The following is a 16354-nucleotide window of genomic DNA, read 5'->3' on the forward strand; positions in this document are numbered from 1 at the left end:
GGAGGCAGCTGTATTGGATATCAGATCAGTATTGACCGATATGCCTCCTTAAATATCAGCAATCGGTATCGGCCTCCAAAATCTCTATCAGTGCACCCTTATCAGCTTTTCCCTCTGGTCTTGTCATTCTTATAGCAAACCTCTTGCTGAATAATGCCATCATGAAAGGAAATGTTATGTTGGAACTAGAACAAGGATGGGCAATTATTTGGGCTGGAGGGTCACTTAGGGAGTTTTGGGGAGCTGCTGTGGGCCAGGTCAGCAGCCCCCCTTCCCCCTGCCAGGCAAGAACCCCCCACTTTGCCCCCCCGGCCCACAACAGCTCACCAAAACTCCTTAAGTAGTTCTCCAGCTCAAATAATAGTCCATCCCTATTCTACTTACAACATCTCCCTTCACGATGGCAAAACTCTGTAAGTGACTTTGCCCTGGGCCCCAGGCCCAAGACCTGACCTTGCACTGTGACCACAATGGCAATCCTGGCCCTGGGAGTCTCCATGAAAACTGGCCCAGGACCCATGCGGGCATGGTGTGCTCAGCCAGCTGGGTGAGATGGGGCCACAGGCAGGCAGCAAACTGGGAACAGGACATACCCCATATTGCACATACAGGACCAGCCAAGTGAACCACAGCCTGGGCTGCCCACAGTGCCTGTGTTGGGTGGGGCCAAGGAACCCACTGCAGGCCACATTTTACCCACCCTGAACTAGGAAGTTCCACGACAGTTGAAAAGGGCCAACTAAGGAGAGCAAATCTCCTGCATACCAAAGTACCTGCAGACAGTAAAGTAACAAGGGTTGGGCAACTAAAGAAGGGAGTGCAGAAAAAAAACTGCTGATACCATGAGATCAGAAGTTGCTGCTGCCCGTGTGTGTGGCAGCTGCCCTGGGTACCCAGTCAGGTTGTTGTGCCGCTGCCTGCAAGAACCTGAACTCCTGCAAAGGAAATCCCTAAAAGTACATGCCTACAATACATGCTCATTTTTACTCCGGGGCATTCTACTCCAGGGCACATCTTTGACCTAGCCAACTCCACTCGAGCAGTGGGGCTTTTGGCCCCACAGGCCAGATGAGTGATGTGGGGACAGTTCACAAGTTGGATCAAGCCCCTTGAGGCCTTGGCTGGTCCCACATGCCAGGATCAGGCCCTGGGGCCAGGCACCGTACCCTCCTAGCCCAGGATCAGGACCCGGGGCCCTGGGCCATGCCCATGTCCTGGGCTCAGGCCCTGGCAGTCAGCATTTCCCCTGCCCAGGCACTCAATTCAGTGTGCAGGGCCTGGGGTTCCTCACAGGCCTGGAAATCTGGCAGCACAGAAGCGGTGCCATCACCTCCTTGCCACCAAATTTCCGGACTTGTGGGAAGCCCAGCAGGCTGGATGGCACAGCACCAGTGTTTATGTAATTCAAGGAAACTCTTCAGTGAGCCAAGGCTGGAGGACAGCCCCACTACAAAACAACTCTTGAGTTGCATTAGCAGATGGCAAGTTTCATTAACTCAAGCTGTAGCACATACACCAAACAACTAGAGCTAGAAATGTCATCATACCCCATATTGCACATATGGGACTTGGATTAGAAGCAGCCCTTGAGTTAACCCAGCAGTGAAGACATTCCTTTAGAGACATTTCCTTCCCAGTTATAAGAGCCTCTGTCCACGAATTCTGCAAAGCTTTCCTTTGGTTTCTTTCCTAGAAGGCATACCTCCTTCAGACTGCATCCCAAAACTCATTTTGCTGGCAAACAGACTAAACTCTTCCACACCATCCTCCTCCAAAATGGGAGGCTTACTTTATTACTGGCTCTTATATCACCAGGTGACCATTTTTTTATGTTTTTCTATGGTGATTATGGGCTGATATTTCTTCGTTATCTACCTCTTTTTTTTTTTTTTTTAATAGGTTGGCAGCTTTAAGACTAACTAGTTCAGGGAGGCGTGGGCTTTCATAGGCAACAGCTTACTTCACCAGATGCTAAACTGTCATTGACAAAACTCAAGCATCTCTGAACCAGTTAGTCTCCAAGGGCCACAAAGCACATAATACTTAAGATATATTAACTGCACTTAAAACCCAAGTGTCCATGTTTCAAACAGAAGAACACATGTTAAGTGCGATCCTATGGTAGCAGAGTTATGAGTTGGCACAGGAGGATTAACTTAAGATAGTACTAAACAGCATATGTTCAGCGAAGGCAGGACTGCTCCAGGGAAATAACAAATCCAGGATTCAGATGCAGTGCCAGGGCTAGGACCAAGCACCAACCAGCCGATTGTGGGCCCCAGCCTAGGGACAGAACAAGGGCCAGCTCAAGTCTGACAGGAGGAGAGGCCGGCTCAGGCTGCAGATCCAGCAGCATGAGTGACACACTGTCCCCAGCTAAGCTCCCTGGGCCTCCTTCCGCCCAGCTCCAGCAGCAGAGACCCGGGGCAGTGGGAGGGGGATCGGCAGGAAGGACCTGGTAGGGAGCTGCAGCCTGGCGCTGGGAGGCGGAGGAGTCACTGCTCGGCGGCGCTTCCCACCATCTGGGGAAGGCACGTGCGAAGGCCCCGAGCATGTCGGAGCCACACGCGCGGACACCAGCGGCAGCAGTGCTGGAGGGGCAGCAGCGCGCGTGGGCCGCGATGGGGGGGGGGCAGGGCTCTGACTGGGTGCAGAGCCGCCGACCTACCGGGTGCTGCTGTCTAGCGCGGTGCCTCCAGCACCCGCTCCGCCTCACGCGGCCCCGAGCCAGCCGGTTCGGAGGCCGCGCCGAACCCGCATGCTCCCCGACACTTCCGCAGGGGGGGGCAGCAAGCGAACAGCCTCGCCCCGCCCCCTCTCAACGCACGGGGGGGAGGGGGTACCCCTGAGAGCTGCGAGTGCGCAGGCGCGGCGGGGAGGCACGCGCGTCCCGTGGCCCCTCGGTCTCGCCCCCTCCGGCCATTTAAAGGCAGCGGCGGGGCCGGGCCAAGCCTATTGTGTCGCTGGGCCACGTCGGGCGCGCAGCTCTGTCTTCGCTACCCCAGCCTCCGTTGCCATGTACCGCTACCTGGGGGAGCTGCTGGTGTCCCGTGCGGGCAGCGCCGGCTCGGTACTGGCGGGCGCGGAGCCTGGTACCACGGTGGGGGCCGGGGCGGCGGCAGCGGCCGCGGCGCAGCGGCGGCGCTACAGCGAGGCGGAGCGGGAGGACGACCCCAACTTCTTCAAGATGGTGGAGGGCTTCTTCGACCGCGGCGCCGGCATCGTGGAGGACCAGCTCGTGGAGGGGCTGCGCACGCGGGAGAGCCTAGAGGAGCGCCGCCACCGCGTCCGCGGCATCCTGCGCATCATCAAGCCCTGCAACCACGTGCTCAGCGTCTCCTTCCCTATCAAGCGCGACAACGGCGAGTGGGAGGTGGTCGAGGGCTACCGGGCGCAGCACAGCCAGCACCGCACCCCCTGCAAGGGAGGTGAGGCCCCGCGCATGCGCCCTTGCCCCGCGCTCCCGCCCCACGGCCCCGCCCCTGTTGGCGACCCCGGTGTTCCTTAAGCAGTATTGCCAGATAACGATCGTATTTGTGCGATCATTTTAACCCTTGTACGATCAATAAGAGTTCAGGTGTTCAAGATGTATGATAATTGTTGAGGCAGCAAATTGATACCGTTTCTGCAAAACCCAAGTTGCACTCAGGGAGTCTTAACTGACTTTTGGGTTTGCTGTTAGTGCTTGCTTCAAAGTAAAGAAATATTTCAACTTTACCCAGTCCTTACTCACTGGCACCTTACAGGGAGCAATATAAAGTAAACAAGACTGATTTGCCTGCTTATTTGTATGTTTGCACATTTTTTTTTCAGTGTATGATAGTTTTTCAGCAAATACAATAATTTTGACCTACCAATAGGATACTTTCATATTGAAGGCCTGGCAGTGCTGCCTCCAAGGCCTGGTGCTTCTCCCACCAGCTGCACACCTGGCAGTAAAGCAGCAGCTGAGCAGACCCATCTACAGGCCTGTGCCTCATTCAGTAGTAAATCACTAGAAACAGATACCGTCCTATTTTTGACTGTCCCCCTCAACAGAGCCCCACTGGGAGAGGTGGATCCACTCCGGGCTGGCCAGACTGCTCAGGCAAGGCAAGGCTCAGTAACCATCTCCGTGCCACTTGCCAGTTGTCCCTTCTCTGGGAAGGTAGAAAGGGAGGGAGAGTAGTTCCCCTTAGCTGAATGGGCAGCCTGCCTCCACAGCCTTCACTTGCTGTCAGCAGTTCTCTCTCGTGTCACCCCAATGTTTCATCGTGAGGCATCTGGCTCCCAAAACACTGTGCTCTTTTTGGGGTGAAGGTGCCTTTTCTGAGCCGGAGCAGATGGTGGAAAGTTCAGAAGTCACCCAGAGAAGGGCTCAGCCCTGTTTCCAGCTTTAAGGAGTCTGGAACCTCAGCTACAAAAAATGAGTGCACTTCTGAAGTGAGAAGTAGGGGAGAGGTGATTTTAACCCCTTTTGGGTTTTCTTAATTCACACTGTCTGATCTTTGCACAAAACATCCTCATGCAAAACTGGAAAAAAAAAAGGGGGGGACAGGTTAGTTTGGCAAAGTTTCAGATGAATGTATTGAAAGGGCCAAAAACAAATGGTCTTTTAAGATAAAGCTGACTTGGTATGTGTCCAGCCAGCTACATGCTCCCCTTCCACCACCATCCCGCAAGGTTCAGTGCATTTAGTTATGCCTCCTTTGAAAGAAGTGAGAGATTAATCTTAGCTGGTTAGGAAGGTTATGTTCCTTAATACAATCCTGGCCAAGTCTAGGATAGCATCTCCTTGAAAGACGGAGTTAAAATGCATCAGGCCTGGGTCATATCGTAGTCTGTACTGCATAATTTTTTTTTAATTGTGTTAAAAAGTTTGCGACCATTTCAGAAGGATGTATGATCTTAGATTGAAGGGACTAGTAGTGAAATAGGCAAAAAAATAAAAAAAATAAAAAAATTGCAGGCCAGGATTCTTTGGAGTGAAGTAATTAAGTGGAACTTAATTCTTGTAGAGAATGTGACTCAAAAGTTTTCCCTTTATGAGGTTTTCTGATGGATCCCATGTTTCACTCTGCTAGAAAGAAGTTGTGGTGGCAGTTTTGTTTTCTAGGAGTAGGAATTCTTGGAATAGACATTTAGTAGCTTGCTCTGATTGGAATTGTTTGCTATTCTGATTTCTTAAACACAGTCTTTTCAAGATGGATGTTTTCTTCTCTTCTGTGGCCCCGGATAATTTGTTTTTGAGGTTTTGTTGCTTAGAAGTTGGACTGTTTGCATACTGCTTAACTTCTCCAAGGTCAAATAGGTACTGATTTTCCTGTAATGGATTTGGTTAAGATCTAGAAGTACAAAAGAAGTCTAAAACTGGTCATTTTAAAATACTGTTGTGAAAATTAATTTAAGCTTTGTCATGGGCAGTGGTTTCCTTTGTAGGAACCAGAATGTCCCTTATTGTCATGATCTTGTCAGAGTTATGGATAGCTGTTGCTTCCTGCTGTCTTCCCTCTTAGGTAGAGATACTCCTCTGTCCCTGTTTCTGCTCTTCAGTTTGTTCCTGATAACATAGTTGTGCAAAGAGCATTCTGAGCTACTCATAGCCACATCTTCACTGTAATCAAGTTAAACTTGCTTCTTGCTACTCTACTCCATTTTCTGATCTTAGAGAGAATCATCAAGGAGCACATCTGTGGGGGGCCAGCAGGGAAGATCATGCTTAGGGGCAATCAGCATGGGTTCATCAAAGGTAGGACCTGCCTGACCAACCTGATTGCCTTTTATGACCAAGTAACTAAATCCTTGGATGATGGTGTTGCCGTGGATGTAGTCTTTCTAGACTTTAAGAAGGCCTTTGACACTGTCTCTCGCCCCGTCCTCATCAATAAATTAAGCGACTGTGGCATTGATGCCTACACAGTTGGATGGGTTAAAAATTGGCTGATAGGGCGCACCCAGAGAGTAGTGGTGGACGGGTTGTACTCAACCTGGCAAGATGTGAGCTGTGGGGTCCCCCAGGGCTCGGTCCTCGGGCTCGCACTGTTTAACATCTTCATCAGCAATTTGGATGAGGGGGTGGAAAGCATGCTGTCCAAGTTTGCTGATGACACTAAGATGTGGGCCAAGGTGGACACACTAGAAGGGAGAGAGACTGCAACTAGATTTAGACAGACTACAAAAGTGGACAGATGAGAATAGGATGGGGTTCAATGTAGACAAATGCAGGGTGCTGCACCTTGGGAGAAGGAATCTACAGCATACATGCAGGCTGGGGAGTTCCCTTCTTGAAAGCACAGAGGCGGAAAGGGATCTTGGAGTCATTATTGACTCCAAGATGAACATGAGCCGCCAATGCCAGACAGCAGCCAGCAAGGCCAGCCATACCTTGTCAGCCGGTCCAGAGAGATGATACTCCCCCTCTATGCAACTTTGGTCAGGCTGCAGTTGTAGTACTGTGTCCAGTACTGGGCACTGCACTTCAAAAGGGATGTGGCCAGCCTAGAGAAGATTCAGAGGAGGGCCACCCACTTGGTGAGAGGGCAGCACTATGAGAAGAGACTGAGGGACCTGAACCTGTTCAGCCTCAGCAAGAGGAGGCTGAGGGGGGACCTGGTGGCTGCCTACAAGCTCATCAGGGGAGATCAACAGCAAATAGGTAGAGCCCTTTTCTCCCTAGCACCACCTGGGGTGACAAGGAACAATGGTAATAAGCTGATGGAAAATAGGTTTAGGTTAGAGATCAGAAGGCAATATTTTACAGTTAGGGTGTCCAAAATCTGGAACCAACTTCCCAGGGAAGTGGTCCTCACCCCTACCTTGGGCAAATTCAAGAGGAGGTTGGATGATCGTGTGTCTGGGGTCTTGTGAACCCAGCATTCATTCCTGCCTGTGGCAGGGGGTCAGGCTAGATGACCTGTTCAGGTCCCTCCTGACCCTAGCTACTATGAAACTGTGTATAACAGGTCGCCCTTCCCAGCACCATCTTCTAGTACTACACACCTTGTGTGAGGCACCCTTGGATCCTTCTTTGGGGTTCTTATGTCCCACCCTATATTGGCCTGCCACATCTTGATGGAAATTACGATGATGATCTTGCGAGCGGGAGACTGCTTATTGTATTGGGTATGTTGGGGCCTTTCCCCTATGTGGGACTGACCCCTGATTATCTCTAGCTAGGCCTCCCCATCTAAACCCACTAAACAGGGTTTGACTCAGAGGCTCTAGCCTTTTCTGTTGTCTTGAGGCCCGTGGCCCCTTTTCCTGCTCTAATCTGGAGCCTGGCCCAAAGGCTCAGGTGCCAGCCCTGCAGCTGGAGGGCCACAAGCCCAAAACCAGGGGATTTGGGAGTGGGGCTTAAGGGTCTGGGGGCACAGGTGGTGTTCTCGTCGATCCTCCCAGTCTCAGGCTATGGGCTGAGAAGGGACAGGAGGATCTATGTGGTCAACCAAAGACTGCAGCGCTGGTGTCATCAGGAAGGCTTTGGCTTTCATGACCACAGCCCGCTCTTTGGAGAGAGAGGCAGCGAGCTGCTGGGAAGAGATGGCCTCCACCTCTCTCCCCTAGGGAGGAGGCTCTTCTCAGCCAGACTGGCTGACCTACTCCACCAGGCTTTAAACTAAGCCCGTTGGGGGATGGGGGGGGACTACCGCCACTGCTGGCCCACTGAGCAATCCTTGCAAAGCCAGTGGATCATGGCGCTTCAGGGAGCCCACCCCTGCCCCAGCCGTGGTAAAGTCTGTGGGCAAGGAAGGAGCCCCCCAGGGGGCACTTGCCTGCCTGTACACTAATTCTAGGAGCTTGGGGAATAAGCAGGAGGAGCTCATCCTCCTGCTCAGTGCAAACAGTTACGATGTCATAGGGATAACGGAGACCTGGTGGGACTCCACCCATGACTGGACCACGGGTATAGATGGCTATACCCTGTGCAGGAGGGATCGTGTAGAGAAAAGGGGCAGGGGTGTAGCTCTCTATGTTAAGGAAAGCCGCACGTCCCTACAAGCCGATATTGGCGACCAGGGTGGACGGCTGGAGACCCTCTGGGTTAAAATCCGTGGGGAACACGGCACAGGGGACACAATGGTGGGAGTCTATTACAGACCTCCCACCCAAAGTCCTGAGCTTGACCAGGAGTTTGCCCAGGAACTGGCTGAGGCAGCTTGCTCCAGGACCATGGTTGTCATGGGTGACTTCAATTACCCGGACATCTCATGGGAAGATCGCTCAGCAAAATCTGAGCGGTCGCAAAGCTTCCTCTCATGTGTGGATGACCTCTACCTGACTCAAGAAGTCTATGGGCCAGCGAGAGGCAAAGTGCTGCTCGACCTGGTACTGGCTACTGGGGATGACCGAGTCGGCGACCTAGTGATCAATGGGAAGCTGGGTGACGGCGACCACGAGCTGATCACCTTCACCATCCGCCGAAAAGCTGGCAAGTCAGTCAGCAACACGCAAGTCCTTGACTTCAGGAAAGCCGACTTTGACAAGCTCAGGAGGCTTGTCAGTGAGGCCCTAAGGGACCATGACCACAGGGAGAGGGGAGTTCAAGAAGAGTGGTTGCTCCTCACTGCACAAGCTAAGTCTATTCCATCTTGGAGGAAAGGCAGCAAGAGGGCACAGCAGCCCCCCTGGCTCTCCAGGGACCTAGCGGTCCTCCTGAGGCTAAAAAGAAAGGCCTACAAAGGATGGAGAATGGGAGTCACCTCCAAGGAGGATTATTCTGCACTGGTCCGGTCCTGTAGGGAGCAGACCAGGAAAACCAAGGCTGCAACTGAACTCCAGCTAGCTTTGAGCATCAAGGACAATAAAAAGTCCTTTTTCAGATATGTGGGGGGCCGGAGGAAAAGTAGGGGCAACATTGGACCCCTGCTGAACCAGATGGGGCAACTGACAACTGACGCCCAGGAAAAAGCCAACCTATTAAATAGGTACTTTGCGTCGGTCTTTCATCAGCCCCATGGGACGCCCATGCCTGCTACAGGGCCGGGAAGTCCAGGTGAGGGTGATCCCCTGCCCTCCATTAATGCTGACTTTCTGAAGGAACATCTTGAGAAGCTGGATACCTTCAAGTCAGCCGGCCCTGACAATCTTCACCCCAGGGTACTCAAGGAGCTGGCAAGCATCATAGCCCAGCCACTAGCACGGATCTTTGAAAACTCTTGGCGCTCTGGTGTAGTGCCCGAAGACTGGAAGAAGGCCAATGTGGTGCCTATCTTCAAGAAAGGGAGGAAAGTGGATCCGGCTAACTATAGGCCCATCAGCCTGACTTCTATCCCGGGGAAGATCTTAGAAAAGTTTATTAAAGAGGCCATCCTAAATGGACTGGCCGACACCAACATCTTAAGGGATAGCCAGCACGGGTTTGTTGTGGGTAGGTCTTGCTTGACCAATCTCATTTCCTTCTACGGCCAGGTGACCTATCACCTGGACAAGGGAGAAGAGATTGATGTCATATATCTTGACTTCAAAAAAGCCTTCGATCTGGTTTCCCATGATCGCCTCTTGGAGAAACTGGCCAATTGTCGCCTTGGGTCCTCCACGATCCACTGGCTGGAAAATTGGCTCCGGGGTTGGACCCAGAGGGTAGTAATTGATGGAAGTCACTCATCGTGGTGTCCTGTGACCAGTGGGGTCCCCCAAGGTTCTGTTCTTGGACCCATATTGTTCAACATCTTCATTAATGATGTGGACACTGGAGTCAGAAGCAGACTGGCCAAGTTCGCCGATGACACCAAACTTTGGGGCAAAGCATCCACACCAGAGGACAGGCGGGTGATCCAGGCTGACCTGGACAGGCTCAGCAAGTGGGCGAACGAGAATCTGATGGTGTTCAACGCCGATAAATGCAAGGTTCTCCACCTTGGGGAAAAAAAACCCGCAGCATCCTTATAGGCTCGGCAGTGCTATGTTGCCTAGCACTATGGAAGAAAGAGATTTGGGGGTCATCATTGACCACAAGATGAACATGAGCCTGCAATGTGATGCGGCGGCTAGTAAAGCGACCAAAACACTGGCTTGCATCCATAGATGCTTCTCAAGCAAATCCCGGGACGTCATTCTCCCCTTGTACTCGGCCTTGGTGAGGCCGCAGCTGGAGTACTGCGTCCAGTTTTGGGCTCCACAATTCAAAAAGGACGTGGAGAAGCTTGAGAGAGTCCAGAGAAGAGCCACGCGCATGATCAGAGGTCAGGGAAGCAGACCCTACGATGACAGGCTGAGAGCCCTGGGGCTCTTTAGCCTGAAAAAGCGCAGGCTCAGGGGTGATGTGATGGCCACCTACAAGTTTGTCAGGGGTGACCACCAGTATCTGGGGGAACGTTTGTTCACCAGAGCGCCCCAAGGGATGACTAGGTCGAATGGTCACAAACTACTTCAAGATCATTTCAGGCTGGACATAAGGAAGTATTTCTTTACTGTCCGAGCCACCAAGGTCTGGAACAGCCTGCCACCGGAGGTGGTTCAACCGCCTTCACTGAACACCTTCAAGATGAAACTGGATGCTTATCTTGCTGGGATCCTATGACCCCAGCTGACTTCCTGCCCTTTGGGCAGGGGGCTGGACTCAATGATCTTCCGAGGTCCCTTCCAGCCCTAATGTCTATGAAATCTATGGATGACCCAAAGCCCGCAGCCTCCCAGGCCACAAAAAGACCACTACCAACACACAGGTGCACCAGAGCTCCCCAGCTTCTTTAAGATCGTGCCTCGCTGGCACTGGGGTCTGTCCCCTCTCTGGGGCTTCTCGCTGCCCCCCCTCTTTGGGGCTGGGGTTCCCACTCTGCCAAGGGTCCTCTATGAGGCCTTCTCCAACCCTAATAGCCTCACCCAAACCTCCGGTCTAACAGCAAACAATACACCAGCCCCAAGGCTATAACATAACTACAAACCGTCTGGCTAAAATCTCATTCAAACCCCCCAGGGTTGCTCCATCCCTCACCAGTCTCCAGAGCTGCTTGTGTAGTTCTGGCCTCTTCCCTTCACTCGCTCCAACTGAGCTCCTTCCCCCTTGGCTGCCAGCAGGGAACTTCTTCCCTGGCTTCAGTCCTGGGGTTTAAATGGGAGCCAGGCCCTGTCCCTTCCTGTCAGCTGACCGCTAGCAGGTGTGGGTCACTGGCTCCCTCTGGTCGCCCTAGCAACCAGCACCTGAGTAGCTATTCCGGCTCTACAAGTAGCAGGCACCTTAGTGCCCTGCTACACTATGATAGTTGAAGTCTTCCAGTGATTTATGTAATAATGTATCATGAATATAATGATTTTTTTTTTTTTACTATAAAATGGTAGGCAGTGCTGTCTAGAATAGATAATGACATTGCATCCACTACTATAGTATTGAAAGACTAGTAAAGTACTCAGCAGCTATGTTGATTTCTTCATTTAGTACTCTGAACTATGTTGGTTTTTTCATTGCTTTTTTCCTTTTTTTTATTTCATGTTTCAAAGGCAAAAATTGTATTCATGTTTTTCCTCAAGGAGGGAGGGTCCTGCTAGTGTCACTGCATTTTCTTTAGCTGTCATTGCCAAATGTCATAGAACAGGAGTTGGCAACCCCTGGCATGTGTGACACATGAAGACATTTTGCCTGGCACATGTGCCTTGGTGGATGGCAGAGGACGGGCGGAGGATGCCCTGCCACAAGAAGGATTGGGCCCCTCACAGGCTCTGGCACAGCAGCCCAGCTGCCTGCCAGTCAGCCCAGGCTCTGAAGAGGCCCCTGCTGTGCCACAGAACTTGGGCTGCTTGCAGTGGGCGGGCAGCAGGTGGGCTGCAAGCAGCTGCACCAGGGTCCGTGGAGCCCCAGCCTGCCTCTGGCAGGCAGTGGGTGCACACACACCTCTCAGTGGATGGTAGGGAACGGGCTGGGCCTGCATGGCCACAACCAGAGTTGGGCTCCTCCTGGTTCCCCTGCAGTCTGCCCTGCTATGCTAACGTCTTATAAATTGAGGTTGTGGGTGTTTTTGGCACTCTGCCCCAAAAAGTTGCCAATCCCTGCCATAGAGCCTTCAGGCTCCAGCATTTAATTCCTTTTCAGCAAAGAGGCCCTGCTTTTGAGTATTCATAGCAAGAGATGGGTTTGTGGGAGAAGGCGAGAGAGGAATAGTGCATGAGGAGTAAAACTATATTTTACTTATGTTGTATAGGATATATCATCTTTGATCTAGGCAGAGTACTGATCATTAATAATCCAGCAGCTATTGAGACCAAATAGACAACACATGCTTGTTAGGAAGTGTCAGTTTATTGTAAACTTTAATTTTTCAGATGCTTTCAAACAGTTTGTTTAGGTGAGACTATCCCAGCTGCAGGGAAGGTGCTCTTGTTTAGCACTTGTGGGTGTATCAGCCTTTGAGTTTCTGCCTAATAGCTGTATTCAACTTTAAGCATCATTATTTTTTACTGATATGAAGGTGAAGGATTTTTTTTGTTTCTTCCTTTCTCTCTTGGCTCCTGAGAGAAAGAAAGGAAGAGATTATTGGTACTATGGTTTTTTACCAAAACTAATTTACTTCTGTGAGGAAGATTTCCATTCATAGTCATCCTCCTCAAGACTGTTGATCATGTGCTGGTGATACTGCTTTTGGCTTCTAAAAAAGCATCAGTGTAATAAAATGGGTTTAAGTTGCACGGAGCTGTCTGGAGTCCTAGAAAGATGCCATACTGCATTGTATAATATTTGGAAAGCTATTCTCCAAATTTAAACTTACGTTCTGCTGAAACTGGTGGTTTGGGCCCATCAGCTCTCCATTTTATATCCAAACAGATTCTTCAAAATTTGCATATATGGTAACTATTACACACTTTTTCAGCTGCTTATACTTGAGCGGAGGGGAAAGCACTAGGTAAAGTATATGAAAGCAGGGCTCAGTTTTGTATCATAAATAATCCATCACACGGGGAAAATTGCTAGCTATGGTCACCTCTCACTGAGGAGTGTGGAAAATGGTCTGTGCAGAAATGACTACCATCTCTGCCATACAAATTGTTTCAAGGAGATAACTGGCACATGGAGTTTTTGGGGAGGCTTTTGGGCCAAGGCAGATGCAGTTCCTAGGTTTTTTTTCTGTTGCTGGTGAAGCTCTATTTCAAACTCCTAGTAAAAGGAAAGGTCTTGATGTGGGTTGATATATTAGAGGAAGAAACTTCATATTTGGATAAAGATTTATGTTTTATACTAGATGTAAAAGAATTTGTGATCAATCCCAAATAACGTTTGAGCAGGTGTGCTTCATCTTGGTAAATTATTATTAGTAAGTACATCAATGTCAGTAATCAAAATAAGGTCCTGAGTAATTTGTGAGCTTCAAGTATTAGACACGTTGTAATCAAATTTGGCTTAATGTCCTTATTTTAAGTCTAGATAAGGAAAATACTTAATCTAGGTCATAGCAAATACTAAGCTGAAAGATGAGAGATGTTATTTCCAAAGATCAGTATTTAATATTCTTTACATGTTATCGACCAAGGATTAAAGTAGGTTCTAGGGTTTAAGGTGCATAATACTATAAATAGGGACCTACCTAACTCGCAGCAAGAAAAAGCAATTTCTGTGGCTTGATCATGGCTCGAAGAACCAGTTTCACAGCGGCCCCACCCATTGGTGCTGATTGTCAGGGAGTCCCCAGGGGGAGGAGGGAGGAGGAGGCAGATGCCATCCTGACTTCTGGCTGCCCTTCATGTGACCCAGTCCCTTGGTGCTAATTGGCAGAGAGGCACAAGAGGACAGCTGCAATCTTGCTGCTGTTCTTTGTGCCCTCCCACCAGCAGATGCCTTTCCCCTGTAGTGTGGGCTGCAGCAGCAGCAAGGACCACTGGCTCCCACTGGGGATTCGGCATTTTATTTTTATTAAGTTTTTTTGGTTGATATCCTGGGAAATCACAGCTAATGCCATTGTTCACAGAGAGTGCCATTTTTTTTGCTGTTTCTGCAAAAATTGTGAAACTACAATTTAAGTAGATCTCTAACTATAAAGCAAATATTTCTCTTTAGTGTTCTCTTGTTCTAGTTTATAATTCTCATGTCCTGTTCCTAATACCCATGACAGACATGTCTTAAGAAGTTCTACGGTCCATTTATAGCAGGGTCGACATCATTTTTGACTGGAGTGCTAAAATCACCCCAACCTCCACCCATGCCTTGACTTGGTGCCCCAGAGATGGGGGAGAGCCACAAGGGGCCCAGTCCTCATTGCTGGTAGTGGCTGCATGCATGCATACAGGTGGATGGCAGGGGAGGGGGTCAGGGTTGCACTGCCCTAGCCCCTTTCCTGCCATGTGCTGCAAGCTGCACGTAAACCTGCTGCTGTCACGGAGCTGGTGCTGGAACTCCAGAACCCAGTGCAGCTGTTTGCAGCCTCCTGGCTGCCTGCCGCAATTGTCCCAGGCTCTGGGCAGCTGTAGCAGGCAGCCAGGAGGCTGCAAACACCTGTGCCAAGCTCTGCAGTCCCAGCACTGGAGGAGCCAGGGTTGCATTGTCCCAGCCCCTTTCCTGCCATGCACTATGAGCTGCATGTACACCTGCTGCTGTTACTGAGCTGGTGCCAGGGCTCCAGAGCCCAGCGCAGCTGTTTGTAGTCTCCCAGCTGCCTTCCACAGCCAGCCCAGGCTCTTGTCAGCTATACCAGGTGGCTGGAAGGCTGCAAACAGCTGTGCCGGGCTCCACAGCCCTGGCACCAGCTCCATGTCGGCACGTGCTGCATACACGCCTCTGGGCAGATGGTAAGGAAGGAGCCAGGGTTGCGCTGCCCTAGGCCCCTTCCTAGCCATGCACCCAGAGGTGTGCATACAGCTGCCTCAGCCACAGAGCTGGTGCTGCGGCTGCAGAGCCGCATGTAGCTGTTTGCAGCCTACCAGCTGCAGCCAGCTTGGGCTTTTGGCAGCTTCTGGCAGAAGCTGCCCAGAGTCCGAGTCAGCTGTGTTGTTCCAAGGAAAATGGTCTCATGTGCCATGCTCTGACCCACATGCTGGGGGTTGCTGATCCTTGATTTATAGTGATGTGTAGTTTCTAATGTCTGGATGTAATTACTGGTATTTAAAAAATCTAAGGCCAGTAATTTTAGTAGTTAGGTATTTCAGTGGCAGCAGTAGATTTTATTTGCATGTCCTTCTTGTATGTGTAAGTCAAACATTAAGATCTAAGAAGTGAATAGAACAAATTTCATTGGCTTCAGTAGGCTCTGGATTCCTTCTTAATTCTTGTACCTGAAAGTGAAACAGACTGTCTTGTAAAAGAAAAGCAAAAAATGTACAGCAAATTCCTAATACTTCTCATGGTCTAAGGCAGGGCTATCCAACTAGTTTGAATTGGCAGGCTGGAACCAGACTATGGAGCTTGTTGTAGGTCGGACAACCCACCATTGGCAGGGCAAATGACAGCTGCATTAACTCTGGTGTGCAGATTTTGCTGCCACATCTGGCCCAGCTGCCAAAAGACATCCCAAACTTGGAGATCTTGATCTGGAAATTCGCTGGCAGGGCAACCAGCTTGATTAACACAGTGCTGGAAGGCATTCTCGAAAGGGTCTCAACCTGGAAATTCTGTAGTGAGGCAAGCAGTTATCAACCCTGTTAACAGTGGTTCTGGCAGTTGTGGAGAAGAATGCTGCCATTGCTCAACCTGCTGCAGAATTTTTGGCCCTGCAGGCCATGATTTAAATACTCAAAAGCTGCCATTTTCATAGCCCTGGTCTATAGGTAATGTAGATTTAAAAAAAAAAAATTAAGGGCTTACAAACAAAAGCTGGTTTAATCCAATACGGTACCCTATTCCATGTCAGTAGCAGTTCAACCTATGTAGTAGTTCAGAGAAGAAATTGCTGCTCAGTCATAGAAGAAGGAAAAGTCCTTTGACCCCTTTGAAAGAATAAAAATAACCCCGCTGCATATTAAAAATGCTGTCTGCTATAAGTTGATAACTTGTTTTTCATACCCTCAAAATTAGAGATGCTGCCTTAAATGACATTTCCGCTCATATCTTCATAACATTTCTTTTGTATTTCAATATTATTAAAGAGGTAACTTATTGTATGGGCAAGAGTTGAATATAAGTAACTCAAAAGGATAGATTTTATTTCTTTTCATGTTTAGGTGTCTCCTTTCTCTAGGAGCACTTAAACTGCTGTGAATTTGTCCAGGTTGGTTCTTTAAAAATTCTGCTTGATACTATTTGTACAAATCTTAAAGGCTTTTCAGTTTCTGGGTTGAAGGGAGAAGTAAATGACCATAAAGTCAAATAAAAGATTATTTCCCTTATTCCATCAAAGACTTGTAGAAAAGAAGAAACCATTTTGTTGTCATGCCATTCTTGGAGGTTATTACATTAAGTACTTGTGATTTACCATGCATTCCCTCCCAACCTTCTTAAAACGGAGCTAATGCTTAGTGT

The 16354-nt window shown here is 49.8% G+C and overlaps 2 protein-coding genes across 13 annotated transcripts in view; one reads left to right on the plus strand and one right to left on the minus strand.

The window, feature by feature from the left end:
* SHLD2 (shieldin complex subunit 2) overlaps positions 1-3118 on the minus strand; it is a 129099-nt gene extending 125981 nt beyond the window's left edge. For 10 of the 12 annotated variants that reach the window (XR_009463025.1, XM_014601714.3, XM_059729812.1 and 7 more), the window contains exon 1: positions 2669-2839. The gene's annotated coding sequence lies outside the window, so the exon portion shown is untranslated. Of the gene's footprint in view, positions 1-2668; positions 2840-3028 lie in introns of those variants that run through there. The other 2 variants (XM_019497074.2, XM_019497075.2) reach the window with 2 other exon arrangements.
* The window catches only part of GLUD1 (glutamate dehydrogenase 1), a 48623-nt gene continuing 35201 nt past the window's right edge, over positions 2933-16354 (plus strand). The window contains exon 1 of the mRNA XM_006270156.4: positions 2933-3428. Within this exon, the coding sequence (XP_006270218.1) occupies positions 3017-3428 (412 nt within the window). The 5' untranslated portion in view covers positions 2933-3016. The remainder of the gene's footprint in view (positions 3429-16354) is intronic.

This window comes from Alligator mississippiensis, chromosome 6 (genome assembly GCF_030867095.1).
Source record: "Alligator mississippiensis isolate rAllMis1 chromosome 6, rAllMis1, whole genome shotgun sequence".
Lineage (NCBI taxonomy): Eukaryota > Metazoa > Chordata > Crocodylia > Alligatoridae > Alligator > Alligator mississippiensis.